We start from the raw sequence: 18,753 nt of genomic DNA on the forward strand, positions 1-18,753 counted from the left end.
ATCCTAAAATCCATATAAAAGAAAGAAACAAACACTGGGATGTCTATGGACCTATCTAAAGCATATGATGCTTCTTAGAATGATAACTTTACCAAATGGTTTGGAAAGGAAAGGAATTCTATATATGGCAAGTGAATGGATTAAGTTCTGTCATATAAAGCAACGAATGACACAACCTCAGGAAACAGTACAAAAACAACACTGTGTTCATCAGCAGAATTGCTAATCAGTCATGGACTATAAGGATCTACACAGGGTCCTCGACTTTTACTACTTTTTCTTTTATGTACAGATGATCTTAATGATAATGCTGCAAAAAGGTGACTATACTGAAAACCATGGGGAGAGTACTAATTACATCATATTGAGGATAAAGGGCATTAACAAGGATAGAGCCCAATTCCCATTGTAAACATTCATGTAATGCCACCCTAAGTTAACACTCTTGATTGGTTGCTTTATGGAGAACAAATATGGATGGTCTGCTAATCAACCTGCATTGCAGACTGTGTGGTGAGTCAGTCTGCTTCGTTCTTGACTAAATGTTGCACATGTGACACAGAGACATCAATTGCTAAATAACTATGTGGTGTGATTGGAAAGTTTCAAGAATGGTTTGGTGGGCAGGTACACAGAGGGTAGGGAGTGAGTCATTGTCTTGTCCTCGAATGCCCTCTGACAGGAAACTGTGTTTCCTTTATTCAGTTCATTGTGGCAGCTGGTCAAGTACTGATCTGTTAGAGCTTGTTGACAGATTCTGTCTACTTGAAAATGAATGTAAAAGTGGAGCAACAAGTTTGTGTAAAATTTTGTTTTAAAACTGAGAAATGAGCTTCTGAGACTTACGAACTATTAAAAACAGCTTTTGGAGATAATTGTATGAGCCAGTCAAATGTTTTTGTCTGGTTCAATAGATTTAAAAAAGGCCATGAATCATTTGAAGATGAACCATGTTCCCGCTGTCCTTCCACCTCAAAAACGAATGAAAATGTTGTGAAAGTTCACGGCCTAGTGCACTCTGATCATAGACTTACAATTAGGGAGGTGGCTGATGAACTTAATTTAAGTTTCTATGCAGTTTAGGCAATTTTAACTGAAGATCTGAACATGTGTTGAGTGTCCACAAAATTCATTCCAAAAGTGTTTTCAAGTGACCAGAGACAATACCGACTTGAAGTGTGCCAAGAACTGATTAATCGAACTAAAAATGACCCAGATTTGTTAAAGAGGGTAATTACAGGTGACAAATAGTGGGTATAAGAATATGATGCTGGAACCAAAGTGCATTCTTCGCAGTGGAAGACTCCAGGTTCTCCACGACCAAAAAACCACGGCAAAGTCTGTCAAAGGTAAAGACAATGTTGGTGATTAATTTTTTTTTCCTCGATTCTACCGGTATTGTGCATCATGAATTTAACCCTGGAGGACAGACAATTAATTAGGAATACTACAAATTTGTCCTAGAGCATTTGTGCGAAAAGGTGCGGAAGAAAAGGCCTGTATTGTGGAAAGGGTGCTACATCTTGACAATGCTCAGGCTCATCATGCCTTCTCCATCGTTGAATTTTTGACCAAATTCAAAATTCCTGTGCTTCTACAACTGCCATATCCCCCTGATCTGGTCCCTGCGGACTTCTACCTGTTTCCTAAACTGAAATTTCACTGAAAGGGAAGCGATTTGACTATTGAAGACATCCAGGCAAATACGGAGAGCATCCTTAACACACTTCAGGAAAAAAATTTCCAGGAATGTTTCCAAAACTGGAACAATGTTGGAGTCCACGTGTTCAGTCAGAAGGGGACTATTTTGAAGGAGATGCATTACAGTAGCATATAAGTACCATCATTATACAATTACAAGCCCATTCTTAAAATTTTCCTATCACACCTCGTATATTGGCTGGAGACTTATGCTGATGCGTAATCAGCTAAAAATTTTTGAAGCACTATGACCTAGGCCGAAACTCCTATGATCATAGATCTGCTGAGGTTTTGCAAATCTCACCAAAATTTTTGGGATCTGGCACATTTGTGTACTATTTGGTCCTCAGAGGACCTGTTGACAGTGCAAGTTCTTAGAATGTCAGTATTCTGAACAGAGGGAAAGAATATTAGGACCGCTGGCCACAGGAAACTTGGGTATCAACTTGAGGCTACAGGGCACTCCCAGCTGCTTCTGAGCCCTTCTCCTCCATCCCCCTCCTCTCTCCCAAATTACTGCATGAAGTTGATTAAATATACTCTAATAATATGACCCTTGGAAACACAGCTGTTTCTATTTATTTATTTTGATGTGTCAAATTACAGAATTCTGGGATCCAAAAATAGGATACTGGAATTGCAACACAAAGTAAGTAAGAGGAAATGGCATAGTGTAATGCTATCAGAACATCTGTTTGTATTACAAGGGGACATTGCAGGTAGGAGGTTAAGCTGTAGGCTTTATTCTGAGTGAGAAATTAAAAATATTTTTACAAAATTTTAGGGCATTTAAAACAGAATAGCACTGTTGTTCTCAAAATAAAAAAAAGTATATTCCATGAAAAACATTCAAACCCATGGACCAACAAAGTTGCACCATTACAAGGAGTAGGAATACCTGCACAGACATGCACAGAAAATAGTAATGAGGTAGTTTGCTGTTAAAGTAGAAGAAATTAAAGAATGCCTGTTCAGTGGGAAAGTTATGATATGGCACCAGAAACGACAGAGGTCATATTGTCGCAGAAGAAGCTGAATAGCACAGTCACCGTGGTGTAGTGGTTACGATACTAGACTGTTGCATGGAGGGTCATGAGTTTAAAACTCACCAGAACTGAAAAATTTTAATTTCTATATTCAGTTCGAGTACATTCTAGAAGTAGCCACAAAAGTCAAGAATCAATGTTCTGGAATGTTCTGTAACTGTATATATACCATATGTGTTCTGGCCGGAGGCAGTTCGCTCCGCACTCTTGTACGTGCAACTGTTGCATAAACCTTCGTTAGGTGAAGTTAGTGTTTGTCATTCATCTAATTACACCTTCTTCTGCGTGACATTATTCTGGTGGAGGCACTGGGTATTGGAACTCGTGATAGCACACATTATCAATGACACAGTGGCTCCCACCAGGCCACGACAGCGCTGCCGTTTACATAGCGAGAAACCCGAGTTGGAGCCTTATTCAACAGATCACAGTCTATCGGAGACAGAAGAAGAAGAAGAGGATGTTACAATGCCAGCAACTTTGTGCCACCACATGAGACATCCTTCTGGGTTCTCTGGTGAGGATGGCCAAGATCAAAACAAGTGGCTGAAGGTATATGAGCGATAGCCAGATTTAACAAATTGGATGACACCGTGTGTCTGGCTAACTTATTTTTCTACTTGGAGGGCACTGCCAAACAATGGTATGAGAACAACGAGGAGAAGATCACAAGCTGGGAAGTATTCCAGGCGGAAATGCGCAAGGATCTCGGTGACACACAACTACAGAAGTGCAGGGCTGAAGATAAAGTGCAGGGCACAGTGTCCAGGAGAAACTAAAGCATTCTACATTCAAGACGTCTTGGAGCTGAGTACAATGGTGGATTGTAGAATGAAGGAGGGAGATAAGGTTTCGCATCTCCTGAAGGAGGTTTTGACAGCAGACAACTTCATAAAAGGGTGCCAGTATACTTCAAAAAATGGTACCAGTATATCGAGACAATGCATCAAAAAAGAATTACATGCAAGAAGTTTGAACGGCTTCCAAACATCTTATCGATGTCTGTGATGGAGGAAGGAACTGATTTCACAAGTGTTCTTCATCAGATAGTGAGAGAGGAAGTTCAGAAGGCACTTGGTAGCAAGTGGAATAGACATTGAATCCAATCTCTCGTCCTTCATTTCCCTTTAAAATTGTGAAAACGTCGAGACCCAGGCAAAGTTATGTTCCTACAATGCCGCATGAGGAACCTGTTTGGGCACCAAGGAAAACTGACGTCTGGAGGACCCAGGATAACCAACCAGTATGTTTTCACTGTGGACGACTGGGAAATGTGCTGTACTATTGTCAAGAAAGGCGGCAGATATTTGATGACGACCTTGCCAGAAGACAGTAGACTGATCTTAGTCAGCACCAACTCCGGGATGATGAAGATGAACAAGAAGATGTGGGTGCAGGACGATGTAGGTCACCATCGCCACAAGCTAGCCTCTGGAGAGGATGCTCCCCAACAGGTGTCCATCACCGTTTAGAAGCTTCAGCCGATCACCTAGCTGCCGCGACCTGGAAAACTAAAGGGTGCGACCTTCCTTGGAGGTGAGGCCGCCAAAGAGAAAAATCCTCCACCATCGATCACTACAAAAATGACAGGAAACTATGTCGATATCCTCATGGGTGGCTAACCAGCCCAAGCTCTTGTGGACTCTGGAGCATCATATTCAGTCATTTCGGAGAAGTACCATCATCAGTTGCAGAAAACCGTATTCGTCAACAACAAAACATCTCTGCTGAAGGTGGCTAATGGGAAATATGTAAAACCTACCAGAAGATGTGTCATTCATGTGAGTATAAGTGGCCATACACAGCCGTTAGAATTCATCATGTTACAAGAGTGTAGTCATGACGTCATTCTCGGTTGGGACTCTTTGAAAGCTTCTCAGGAAATTAAAGATTGTGGATGCTCAAAGATTATGCTAGACGAGATGAGATACTGTGGACAGGAAGTTGCTCATCTGAGTGTGTGGAGACTATGTGTGCTGGATGATGTGATAATTCCTGCAGTCAGCGCTAGAAAGGTAACTATCATGTGTCATGCCATGTATCAACCAAGGATCATGTAGTTGAATGTAAGAGAAGCATACCACTGAAGACTAACTTGTCATCCCAGCCTGTGTCATCTCATTTAAGAACGGATTTGGTGAATTTTGGATAGTTAACTGTCGCTGAGAACCGCAGATCCTTCCAAGACGCATGTGCGTAGCAAACGTTGAGCCGTTAATTGCTGAACAGCTAGGGCGTCATAGAAACCTCCCACGCCGAGTCTGTGGGCGAAATTGGCACTACCACTGCGAGACAAGATCTTCTAGCTTGACTATCACCAGATCTCACTAAGGAACAACACAAGAAGCTACTTGCCATTCTTCAAGAGTTCTCTTAATGCTTCAATCCACAGGCGAAGAGCAAATTAGACAAATTGACGGTGAAGCACTGGATTAGCACTGGAGACGATCAACCAATAAGCCAGAGAGCATACTGTGTGTCAGCAATGGAATGTCGAATAATTCGTTACGAGCTAGAGAAAATGATGAAGAATGACATCGTTCAGCCTTCACAGAGATCATGGTCATCACCAGTGGTTCTCAGCCTTCACATAGCTAATGGTCATCACCAGTGGTTCTCGTCAGGAAGAAGGATGGCAATTAGCGCTTTTGTGTTGATTACAGGAAGTTTAATAAGATAACCAAAAAGGACATTTACCCCCTTCCACGTATTGATGATACATTAGATTGTCTGATGGGGGCTAAGTTTTCTCAACTGTGGACATGTACTCGGGATACTGGCAAATTGAAGTAGATGAGACTGATCGTGAGAAAACTGCATTCACCACCACTGAGACCCTGTATGAGTTTAAGGTCATGCCATTTGGTTTGTGTAATGCACCAGCAACTTTTGCACGGATGATGGATAATCTTCTAAGTCTTTGTTATTTAGGCAACATTATAATGTTCTCAGGGACATTTGATGAACACGTAAAAAGACTGAAGGCCGTTCTTAAGTGTCTCCAACAAGGCAGACTGAAACTTAATCCAAGAAAGTGTCTCTTTGGAGCAAAAGAAATCAAAATAGTTGGACACCGTGAGTCATGTGAAGGTGTGTGGCCAGACCCAGAAAAGGTGAGATCTATAATGGAATTTCCTATTCCTAAAAGTATTAGAGATGTGAGAAGATTCCTTTGATTATGTTCCTATTACTGTTGTTTTATCAAAGACTTTTGTATCAAAGCCAGGCCAATCCAAGAGTTGTTAAATGCTGATGCTATATTTATCTGGGGTAGTGCTCAACAAGATTCTTTCAATGTGCTGTGAAAAGCTCTGACGACTGACCCTGTACTCGGTCTGTATGATGAGAGAGCACCTACAGAACTACACACAGATGCCCGTGGGTATGGGATCGGTGCTGTTCTGGTACAAATTTCGGATGGAAAAGTGAAGGCTATAGCCTATGCTTTTAGGGCACTTACAAAAGCCGAGAGAAACTACTCAACTACAGAAAGAGAATGTTTTGCTATGATCTGGGCCATGTGCAAATTTCAACAGTATCTCTATGGAAGGCCATTCACAGTTGTTACAGACCATCATTCACTTTGTTGGTTGACAGGTCTTAAGGATCCAACAGGATGACTTGCCAGGTGAGCAGTACGTCTTCAAGAGTATGATATTACCATAGTGCACAAAAGTGGAAGAAAATACCTAGGTGCCTACTGTCTCTCGAGAAACTCTGTGCAATACCATCAAGACTTTGATGAAGATAGTGACTGTCTCGCTGCACTCCAGGATCTCTCTGCTGTGCAGAAGAAGGACGCCAAGATATCTCAAATTATGCTTGCCTTAAATTGGTCATAGGATGTGAAACAACAGTTTAAGGTAGTTAATGGGATTACTTTGCAAGAAAAACTTTGATCCGTTTGGAAAGAGGTGGCTACCAGTGATTCCTAAACACATGTGCTTAGATGTTCTACAGAAATTCCATGACACATCTGATGCTGGACATTTAGAATTTATTAAGACATAAGATAGGATCCACAAGAGATTTTTCTGGCCAGGTTTATTTAGGAGTGTCCGTCACTATGTGTCGCACTGTCGCGAGTGCCAGAGGAGAAAGGTGGTTCCTCAGAAACCACCTGGTCGACTCAAATTCCACCAGCCAAAACACCTTTCCAGCGTGTTGCGATTGACCTCCTCGGACAACTTCCAACGTCTGATAGTGGCAATAGATGGATTATTGTTTGAACTGATTATCTGACATGCTATGCCATTACATAAGCCGTGGAAACAGCCAAAGCATTTGAGGTAGCCAAGTTCACTGTGGAAGGCATTGTATTAAAACACGTTACCCCAAGGTAGTTAATTACAGATCGAGGGAAAGTTTTTCAATCGAATCTTGTGACATAGATAAACCGTCGGTGCAACATTGCTCATCACATGACGACTGCCTACCATCCACAAACTAACAGGCTTACTGAATGCTTTAATAAGACCTTGGCTGACGTGCTATCGATGTTCGTCAATGTTAAGCAGAGCAACTGGGATGAGGTGCTACCTTTCGTGACATTTGCCTACAACACCACCAAACAAGACACCACAGAATTTACGCCATTTTTCCTGGTGCATGGGCGTTAGGCTACTATGGTGATGAACACTGTGTTTCCGTTACATCCTGGTGATGTGGACGACGACTGCATTGGCCAGGTGTTAACCAGAGCTGAGGAAGCTTGGCAGTTAGCTCGACTCCACATGCTGCAGGCTGAAGAAAACAATCGCCGAAGGTATGATGTGAGCCACTGCCCTGTTGTCTACCAGCCTGGTGATCTTGCCTTGATCTTCGTGCCTGTTCGGAAGGTTGGTCTCTGTGAGAAGCTCCTCAGGCACTATTTTGGACCTTATAAGGTTGTAGGAAAGTTGTCTGATGTTACTTATGAAGTTGAAGATTTTGGCCCTGACACAAGATGACGAAAGATCAGAGATACGGTCCACATTCTTCGAATGAAGCCCTATAAGGATATTGCAACCCAGGGTAAATTCGAAGCTCCAGCAACAGGCAACAAGTGGAAAGGTGATGAAGAGCATAGCGGCAAAAGAAGTTCTAAGAGCACCGCAAGGGCGAACATCAGTCATCGGGAGTTGGAATATGCAGGACCGATGACTCGTTCCTGGACAAGGAGGACGTAACACCGAGACGCTGTTCTCTTAAGGAGGGAGCAATGTCTCAGAAGAAGCTGTGTAGTACAGTCACCGTGGTGTAGTGGTTATGATACTAGACTGTTGCATGGAGGTTTGTGAGTTCAAAATGCACCAGAACTGAAAAATTTTAATTTCTATACTCTGTTCGAGGACATTCTAGAAGTATCCACAAATGTCAAGAATCATTGTACTGGAATGTTCTGTAACTGTATATATATACTGTATGTGTTCGGGCTGGAGGCAGTTCGCTCCACACTCTTGTATGTGCAAGTGCTGCATAAACCTTCATTAAGTGAAGTTAGTGTTTGTCATTCATCTAATTACACCTTCTTCTATGTGACAATATGTTGTGGAATTTGCCAAGAGGAGCATGATGCATGTGTTTAACACATTCTCCAATAAGAAAATAAACAGATAATGGAATTGGCAAGGACAGAATGGAACTAAAAACAGAACTGTCTACATTTTCTCAAGTAACAGAGAAATTGTATACAAAAGCAAAGAGGAAAAAGTTTTAAAAGGAAGAAGGTAGCTACTTAAGAGAACATTTGAATTCCAAGCAAACAATAATATTAACATGATAGAATAAGCTGTATAAAATAAAACTGTTCTGAAGTGACAACAAAAGGTTGTGAGAAGGTAACTAACATGATCGAAAATAATGAGAATATGAAGAAAACAAAACAAACTGCCAGATGCTCTGGACAATGCATGGCCACAAATGCTTTGCCTGCATCGTGATTCATCCAAGGTGGCCCACACGCTTGGTGGTAGCGTGCCAGCCTTCCACTCTGGGGGCGAATCTGCCAGGGTCCTGACACATCCGTTGTAGCTTCATGATAAGACTTATCAAACAAACCCATTAACAGCTGTTAGTTCATATACAGAAAGTCTTTTACAAGTTGTGTCAGCCTTGGAAAGGGCCTTTTTTGTAGCTAGAACATTGTTCACTTAAAGCAGGTGCTCGAACTGGTGACCCTCTGACGTGACACGAGCTCGGTAATGTCGAACGGTGTTTTGCCGAACGCTTTCAAAGATTCCTGGCTTTGGCCTGATGTGATTGGCAGCATGTTGAATATGATCCATTAATTCCTCTTTGTTTCTTAGTGATTTGCATCCAAGTGGATGAACTAGTACCTTGAAGGATCCCCAATGGAAAAAGTCTGGTGGTGCAAGGTTTGGTGATCACAGGGGCCATGTCCTTCGAGCACCTCTGCCAATTACCCAGCCATCAAAGAGTTCATTTAAATATCAGTGCACAGTACAACTGTTATGTGTGGGCAGGGGGCAACCCATCATGCTGTAACCACACGTGTAGCCATATGTCCAGGGGAACATCTTCCAGCAGACAGTTTCTTGCAAAAACTGAAGGTAATTTGCTCCAGTAAGTTGAGGAGGTAGACGGACTGGTCCAATCAGATGGTCACCCACAATACCTGTCCAAATTGTTCCTGGTGTCCGTGGACATATGTGACGTGAGGATTTCCCCTTGCCCAGTAATGAACGTTTCAAGTGTTGTAAAGGCCATGCTGATGGAAGGTGCACTCATTGGTAAACAACACAATGGCAGGGAAGTCAGGATCTCGTGCAGCACATTGCAGAAACCAGTGGTAAAACCCTAGCCTGTGTTCATAGCCCACCACAGGATTTAGGTCTTGGACAGGGTGGAAACTAAATGGATACTGGCCGTCATCCCTCAAAACCTCCCAGACTGACCAATGAGTGACTCCTATGTCATGTCCAGCCACTCGAGTACTTGTCGTAGGTGCTTCCTCGAAGTGCTCAAGAACAGTCTCTTCAGATGTAGCATCCTGTTGTGTTCGAGGTCTTCCAGCATCACCATGATATCCTGCTATTTAGCACTCGCCAGTGAATTGCTGTAAATGTTTCTGGGTGTGAGTGGCTTCTTTCTGGGTGCCGTTCCTCATATGACCTTCCAGCTTCATGCACATTACCATTGGCTAGTCCATAAACAAAAACCATATCTCATTGTTCTTCAAACAAATACTGTGCCACCATGCTTACTGTATGACCATTGTTGTGTGCGCTCTGAAGCGAAGCATACATGTGAATGCCTCTGATTTGTGGTGGAGACAAACAGCAAGATCTTTTTGACACGTGTGCGTATCGCGTTGGGTCAGTGATGAGGCGAGGGACATTTGAATTTGACGTATAGGTATCGACAGTAAACTTTCACTATACAACTTAGTACTAGTTGTGTTTATGGCAGCTGAATGTAACCTAGCAAATTGTAAGTAAAGCTACTACTTTTAAAAAGGCTGCTACTTCCTCAATTAGATTAAATAGCTGCCATTTATCCTCTATATGTAGCTTAATATGTACTCAATTACATGATATTTTTCAAATAAAACTGTTGCCTGGATCTTTAACAACAGAGATCCTTTTTAAGAGCCTACTACTTATCCTGCTGCTGTTACCAGCCTGCAGCTAACAGGAAATTTCAATACCTGAATTTTGATAACTGGCCAATTTTTGGAAGTAGTGGCTAATAAAGTAGATTTTTAATTTTCTTTGGAATAATCAAGGATTCTTGATTCCTTGCTTTGTGTTAGATGGGAACATGATGAACACATTTACACCAAAGATCATAATTCCACTCAGGTCCTAAACAAGGAGACTTGAAGTCCCTAGAAGTCAGTTTCGTATAAATTGTGTGTCCCAATGTTCCCTCTTGTTTGCTCTGAATGAAATCATCAAAGAATGGAAAACATCCCTGCTTTTCAATTACCAATGACAACTGAATATTTCCATGGATGCAATATAGATGCTTCAAAATCCCTGGAACGTATCTTCAGGATGTGCGCACAGTGCAAATGTGTCATCAACATATCTCCAAAATAGTATTCATTTCAAACTAGCAGATTCCAGTGACTTTCCTCAAAGTAAAAAAAATAAAAAATAAAAAAAAATTATCAGATAAAAATAAGTCAAGCAAAAACACGTTTGATCAAGCTGTTAACATTGCTTCAGGCAAATGCTGGAATGGTTCCTTTCAAAGGACACTGCCAGTTGCATTCCCCATCCTTCCCTAATCCAAGCTTGTGCTCCATCTCTAATGACCTCTTTGTCGATGGGAAATTAAACACTAATCTCCTCTTACTAATCTCCTCTTCCTTGAACAAGCTGTAAAACTCATATGGATTTGTATTACATGCAAATAGCTACCACCACCCTTACTGTATGACAGATGTTCTCAGAACTTTCTTTCACAGAGCACATAGCATCACTAAGGGAACGATGTGCAGATGAGCTTTTATATTTAAAAGGAGTTTTTGAAGCAATGTTGACTCTCCACAACAGATATGTAATGTGATACTAATGAAATCTAAGGTAGACTTAAGAAGTGAGAAATATGAAATAAAGGAATTTGAATCCGTTGATTTCCCACTGTATGCGGGAATCCTGTCGTCGTCCACTCCAAGCACAAAGTGAAAGTGATTTTTTGCCTTGCACTGAAGACAGCAGCCATTTTGGGTTCTGTCAAGGATGGTTTGATGTTCATCAAGGCTGAAGCTTACAAGATCCCCTATGAGTGTATCCTTTCATATATTTGACAGACTGTGCATGATCCATGAAATGTGCATAGAACACCAAAAATGAAATCCAGTTCTTATAGCCCAATAAATCAACTGTGGCAAAGCACTGATTTGACAGTGGTCACTGTATGTGGTGTAATAATGTCGAAAATTTAGCATCAACTTCATCTTTTTGAGACTTGATCATGAAGAAAGCAGTAGAAATTCATTAGGCGCAAAATTTCATTAACAGATATAAAGGTTTCACCCTGGACCAAACATGGAGTTTGGCACTTTCGTTAATAAACTCTTAAGGAGATTGTTACAGTACAGCAACAAACAAAATATCGATATCCCAGCATTAATCTACTAACTAACCATACATTCAGTTTATGCGCTGCTTTTTGCCACCGAATGACATCTCTGCCACTGGTGTATCTGAGGCTGAATGTGTAATGGTGTGGTCTGCGTGTTTAAAAGGCCAGAACAAGTACTGTAGCTTCAGTCCATTGGCTTCTCGTAAGATGGCTGAAAGCTGTATGACTGAAATATCAGGTGAAGAATCAAGATTTCAGCAGTTGCACACTCAGACTTTAAAGGATCATTCATTTTGACACAAAAACTTGAGGATGTATACCTACCTATTGCTGATGACATTGCACTGCTTGCGGTAACCTTCAACAGCAAATGGAAGAGCTTACTAGAGCTTGATTGAAAGTTGCCATGAAAATCTGTTATAAAAAGACTACAACACTGTACAATCATTATATCAAGTATAGAATTGTACAAATTAAAAATGAAGTGAGACAATTGCTAAATGGACAGCAAAAGCAATAAACAGAAGAGCAACAGAGATCTTGAATATTTACACCAACTACACACAATTTTCAAAACAAAAATTCCAGTGCATTTGAAAAGGGAAGTTTTGAGACATTGACTTTATATGAGTAAAACATTCAAAACCTGAATGTCATTTAGTGAGCATTGATTGGATGCATGTTTGAAAGTATTTATAAGAACAGCAAAGCAAACAGATGGATCAGGGAACAAGCTGGAGTTGGAGGCTTGATTATGACTGAAATGAATATGAAATGTTGGTGGGTGGGACAAGTATCCAGGTGAATTGAGATGTTGACCTAATGGAAGGTGGGTAGATAACCTTACAAAATATGCAAATATGCAGATTCGGGAGGCACAATTCGTAGAACAGTTGACAGAATCGCTAAAAGGAATATGTAGAAAGTCTAGCTTTCAGAACTACACATTCCTTCATCAGGGCGAAAAGAGAGATGACTGGAGAAGGTTGAGAGACAAAGATGTAGGAGAAGGCAGTGAAGAGATTGGAGGTCAAAGACTGTATGTTGGTAAACGCTTTGCCAACCTCTGTTCCATGGCAGTGAAAGGAACAGAGTGAGAAGTAAAGATGGATTAAAAGAAGAAGGGAAGTGGAAGATGGAAAGAACAAAGCAATTAGAGATAGAAAATAATGAAATAACAGGGGGCAAAAAAGTTTTACTTCTCTCTCTGTCTCTTCTATCATCTTTCAATTGGATTTGACACAGTATGTATGAATTTACTGTCTTAAAAAAAAAAAAAAAAAAAAAAAAGAGAGAGAGAGAGAGAGAGAGAGAGAGAGAGAGAGAGAGAGCATTTCCAGTCTTTCCAACCAATCTCTCTTACCACTCTAGTAACACATTGTTCTTAAAGCTAGAATTAATGTTTTCTGCATTAAGACTTTCTATCAGAAGTACTACGAACTATGTCTTCTGAAAGTGAGTACCAGCTAACCGTTTTTTCTTATAAATTTAAACAAAACTACAACTGTATTATTAGTATCTTTAGCTTACAGTGAAGTACTGAATTAATATTTTGGTACACTAGAGTTGCAGTCTTCATTATTCCCCTGCATTAAAAATCCTGAATCATGTAAGACATGAAATCATGGATTAGTTTTTGTAATAAAATACCTTTGGCCCTTGGAATCCGTACATCTCATTTATATATATATATATATATATATATATATATATATATATATATATATATATATATATGTGTGTGTGTGTGTGTGTGTGTGTGTGTAGGGAGGGGGAGGGGGGGGGGATGGGCGTGCGTGAGCATGCCCGCCACTTCCATATCTCCTCCAAAAGCACTGGACCAATTTCAACTGACCAACAGGCATTAGGTGCATTGATCAAAAATGAAAGTGCATTGAGAATGGCTAGTTTCTAGCTGAAATCTAGATCTGCCAGTAAAATTTAAAAAGGAAGACTGATAGCTGAAATCTATTATTTACAAGTCAGTATAACAGTTGCTGAGTGCAACAGCCTTCTGAATGGAAGGTAACCTGATGATATGTATATATTACTGTCAGGCGACATTTCTCAGAGGAGTGGGGGTTAAGGGCAAGTTGAAAAAACCTCCAGTGGGTGGATTCCCAGACTTGATTCATCCAGTATTTGAGAATGAGAGCACTTAGTGACTTGCAACACACTCTACGCATAACTTCAAACCTATGCAAAAAAAATTTCTCATTGACAACTGATATGGAATGATGAAAGGAAAAATGTTTATTGAAACTTCCTGGCAGATTAAAACTGTGTGCCCGACCGAGACTCGAACTCGGGACCTTTGCCTTTCGCGGGCAAGTGCTCTACCAACTGAGCTACCGAAGCACGACTCACGCCCGGTACTCACAGCTTTACTTCTGCCAGTATCTCGCCTCCTACCTTCCAAACTTTACAGAAGTTCTCCTGCGAACCTAGCAGAACTAGCACTCCTGAAAGAAAGGATATAGCGGAGACATGGCTTAGCCACAGCCTGGGGGATGTTTCCAGAATGAGAAATTCTGGAAAAATGTTTATTGCTTATGACTTTTCTGTTGTTCATGCAGTAAAACTACCACCTGAGACATGACATTAGAATTTATTACTTCATTACTACTAACAGTATTCACAAAACATTTTACGGACAGTATACACATATACCAGTGAATGTAAGTGCAAAATCATATCATTGTGTGACGCATAGTTCAGGAGATATGATATCGTAAGCATTGAGATGCATTGAAATTTGCAACATCATATATGACATTTAAATTATTAGTTTTTTGCTACTAAGTGTATTCGCAATGAGTTTTGCAGACACTATCCACATATGCTGCTGAATGTACTTACAATATTATATCATTGTACGACAAGTAGTCCAGGCTGTATGATGTCATGAACATTAAGCACAGTGCCAGATGCTGCATGTTACGGGCTTGGATGCACAGTTGTAAATACGTACTTGAGCAGCACAGGGCTCCTCCCCTGGTTTGTCAATAAAACATATGTGTGCATAGTCATGGAACAGGAAACTGCCATAACATTCGTACATTTCACATCTGAACTTATTCTTGTCATAAGTGTCATACATAGTAGAATGCAATTGCACAACAACCTAGTAGACACCCTCAGAATGGTAAAGCATGAAAACCTGTTTAAAATGGAAGCCAAACTTATTTATGTTTGAAGTATAGTAATTTATAGACTTGCTGTTGATGTACCTGTTTAAAAAGAATCTAAGTTGATGTACAATTGTCCTATATCTTTATGTATCGCAGGGTCAGATACAGATAAATAAATAAGTATAATAGTAGATTTCATGCTTAAACTTAGATAATAGAAGCCATAACCATTATTTTAAAATTCTGTGAAAGCTATCTCATCAGAGTTAACACAAAGGAGATTTTTGTGTGTTACAAAATGGCTTCTAGTAGTTTATAATGTAATTGGGAAGCACCCCTAACTGTTGAGAGCCTCCTGAAATTAATTCCAAGTTAATTATTTAGTGTTGAAGTAACAGACATGAAAAAAAAGTAGTTGTTGTCCGTGAAAATAAAATGCATTTGTAGAGGGCAGGAAACCATTCCAGCTGTGAAAGGAGATGTGTGGTCTAGGACGATTCATTCTGGTAGGAACTGAAAAAAAATCATCCAGTTTCTGTGTTAACGGCGAGTGGCACTTGACATTGCGAATGTTGTTTCTCTGATGGCGATCCTCATTCAACATGATTTCTCGTAGTTCTCACATGCTACATTCTCAAATATGAGTGTACAAGGCATCAGTGCTGTATAGTACTGTCATCTAGGGAAGTCTGTGTTAACTCATTGTTGAACTGTAGCAGTTGTGTTGAGAGGGAGGTTGTAATTATTACATTCGAGTTAGTAGGGATTGAAATGGCTAGTTCTTCACACACATTCCTTTCTGAGGAAGAGAGCATAAAGCTTTTAGAGGAATGTCTTAAGTGAAAATGAGAGAGACAGCAATTTTGATGACAATGATTTTGTTGACAACAGTGATTCATTTGTAAACAATTCAAGTGAAATTATGATGAAAACATTCCATCCTGAAGAGTTTCCAAAAATATCACCCAGTGCAAAATCTTGTAATGTAATGCTTATATAAACATATTTGAATGAAACCACATTTTGATGTTAATTTATACCCTGATTGTTGGTCAGTGGTCTCATTGTTTCCACAAAGAGAATCGTGCAGTTCTCTGTGCAGTGCTGGTGGTGGAAGTGATTTAATTAAGAGAAGACGGAGATGTCGTGTGTCAGCATTAAAAGTGGAAATGATTAAACATCATTGATGATGAGGGCAACTGGTAGAACATGTGCGAGAAATGAAACTTATCTGATTATCTTGGAATTTATCTTCAAATGGCAGCATTATTTCTGAAATTGAATTAAAGTGCACTGTAAGACACAAATAACATCCTTTAAACAGTAAAACTAGAAAATGGGCTTGGCTCTTGAAACCTAGATCATCTAAAATAATAAGCTGTGAAACATAGCCAGAGCATGTAATCAAGCTAATGTAATAGATGTATAATAAACAAAAAGAGAAGTAGGCTGCAGTATATCCACAAAGAGCCAACTTCAAAATGAAAACTTAAATAAACAATTCATGATAGATACAATAGGTATTTTACTATATGTTGGTAGAAACTAATATATTTGATGGCATTACTCAATAATAGTTTGAAACAAAGCTTTTCATGTAACCATGGAAGAAATTTTGTGACCAAAGAGTGGCAAATTACTATGGGTTGATGAAAACAAGTGTGCGATGAAATACACGTATGTAGTGCGACTTGTATCAAACAACTTAGAACCAAAGGGCATCAGAGAGTGAGTTATTTGGTTATAACTAATATAAAAAGAAGAAAAACCATTGATTAAGGTGAACTTTATAACACCAAAAGGATGTATACCAAAATTTAAAAAAATATATCTAAAAACAAAGATGATGTGACTTACCAAATGAAAGTGCTGGCAGGTCGACAGACACACAAACGAACACAAACATACACACAAAATTCAAGCTTTCGCAACAAACTGTTGCCTCATCAGGAAAGAGGGAAGGAGAGGGAAAGACGAAAGGATGTGGGTTTTAGGGGAGAGGGTAAGGAGTCATTCCAATCCCGGGAGCGGAAAGACTTACCTTGGGGGGAAAAAAGGACGGGTATACACTCGCACACACACACATATCCATCCACACATATACAGACACAAGCAGACATCTCACAAACAGACATATTTAAAGACCAAAAATTTAAAAAACTTTTTTCTAAAACTAACTAAGTTGTGACTGCAGTACAGATAGTACACACAGAGGAAATATTGTGGTTGTTGCAGTTCATGCTATGTCACAGACGTAGCAGCCAAAGTCAACCAGAATTGACTCTTTGAGAAGTCCTTACTGGCTTTAGTGAGCTACATTATCATCTTTTAAGCATGATAAATGTGTTTGAATATGTAGTGTAAGAAAAATTAATATGTAATGACCGTCCTCACCTCTCCATTTCCCCAAACCCATTTTAAACTACATGAACCATATCTCATTTATGTCTCTCATTGCTTGCTTTGTAAGTCTTTGATAGTTATAGTTTGAAAGTTACTTTGAAAATATAGCACTGATTATATGCTTTACGTTTATTTGTAGAAGAAGAATCTCAGGAACTCGACCGCAGTTTGAAGAGGTGTGGTGAAGGAGATGTCAGTTCTGGAGTATCCTGTTTCAATGAGGTTATTCCAATATTGCAGTTTATCTGTAGCAAAATGGATGAGGCTCAAGTGTTAGTAACAAATTTATAAACAATTTAATAGTTGATGGATGCACTGTGCTTGAAATTTAAACATTATTTTCATCCTTTACAGAGTTGGTCGTTGCGGAAACAGTGTTGTCTTTCTGCTTGAGTGCTTACACACACTTGTTTCAAGCTTGCCTCAGCAGATACATAATAACAAGCATTTTAGTACATTTTTGTGGCAGAAATTCTGTCCAGCATTAATTGCCTTCCTTGGGTCACCTCGTGTTGACAAAAACATCATATCAAGGGAAAAAGGAGGCATGAATGAAACAGAAGTTGGCCGAGGTTCAGGTTGCTTAGCTACAGCTCCAAGTTTCAACAGTTCTGAAGCAAAGACTGTTTACAGGTACTGTTTGTATGCCATAATTACTTGCAACAAGTTCAACATAATACCATAAATAATAAATCAATTGAATTTAAACAGCCTTCCTTGAGTTAATTTTAAACTGCTATATTTATGTGTTTTCACATTTCTTACTGAAATAATAAGGGGCATAAGTAATTCTGAATATTAATTTGCTGGAACAATCAAAGCTGTATTTTAACATTCATCATTATGTAAAATTTGCACATATGGTTGCCAAGACAACACCACAGAGAGATCATACAGTTTGCCACGGATGGACATACAAACACCATGAAATACACTGAAGCGCCATAGAAGCTGGTATAGACGAACATACTCAAATACAAAGATATGTAAACAGGCAGAATATGTTACTGCAGTTGGTAATGCCTACATAAGGCAACAAGTGTCTGGTGCAGTTGTTAGATCAGTTACTGCCGCTATAGTGGCAAGTTATCAAGTTAGTTGGAATGTGGTGTTACAATCGGCGAATGAGCGATGGGACACAGCATTTCCGAAGCAGCGATGAAATGGGGATTTTCCTGTACAACCATTTCATAAGTGTTCCATGAATATCAGGAATCCGGTAAAACATCAAATCTCCCAACATCGCTGCAGCTGGAAGAAGATCCTGCAAGAATGGGGCCAATGATAACTGAAGAGAATTCATCATGACAGAACTGCAACCCTTCTGCAAATTGCTGCAGATTTCAACACTGGGCCATCAACAAGTGTCACCGTGTGAACAATTTAACAAAACATCATCGATATGGGCTTTCGGAGACGAAGGCCCTTGATGACTGCAC

At 39.9% G+C, this 18,753-nt stretch overlaps 1 protein-coding gene across 1 annotated transcript in view; it reads left to right on the forward strand.

Moving 5' to 3' along the window:
- The window catches only part of LOC126235848 (brefeldin A-inhibited guanine nucleotide-exchange protein 3), a 327,111-nt gene that overhangs the window by 40,022 nt on the left and 268,336 nt on the right, over nt 1-18,753 (forward strand). Inside the window, exons 6-7 of the mRNA XM_049944714.1 lie at nt 17,454-17,586; nt 17,669-17,947. Of these exons, the coding sequence (XP_049800671.1) occupies nt 17,454-17,586; nt 17,669-17,947 (412 nt within the window). The remainder of the gene's footprint in view (nt 1-17,453; nt 17,587-17,668; nt 17,948-18,753) is intronic.

Source organism: Schistocerca nitens, chromosome 2 (assembly GCF_023898315.1).
Source record: "Schistocerca nitens isolate TAMUIC-IGC-003100 chromosome 2, iqSchNite1.1, whole genome shotgun sequence".
Lineage (NCBI taxonomy): Eukaryota > Metazoa > Arthropoda > Insecta > Orthoptera > Acrididae > Schistocerca > Schistocerca nitens.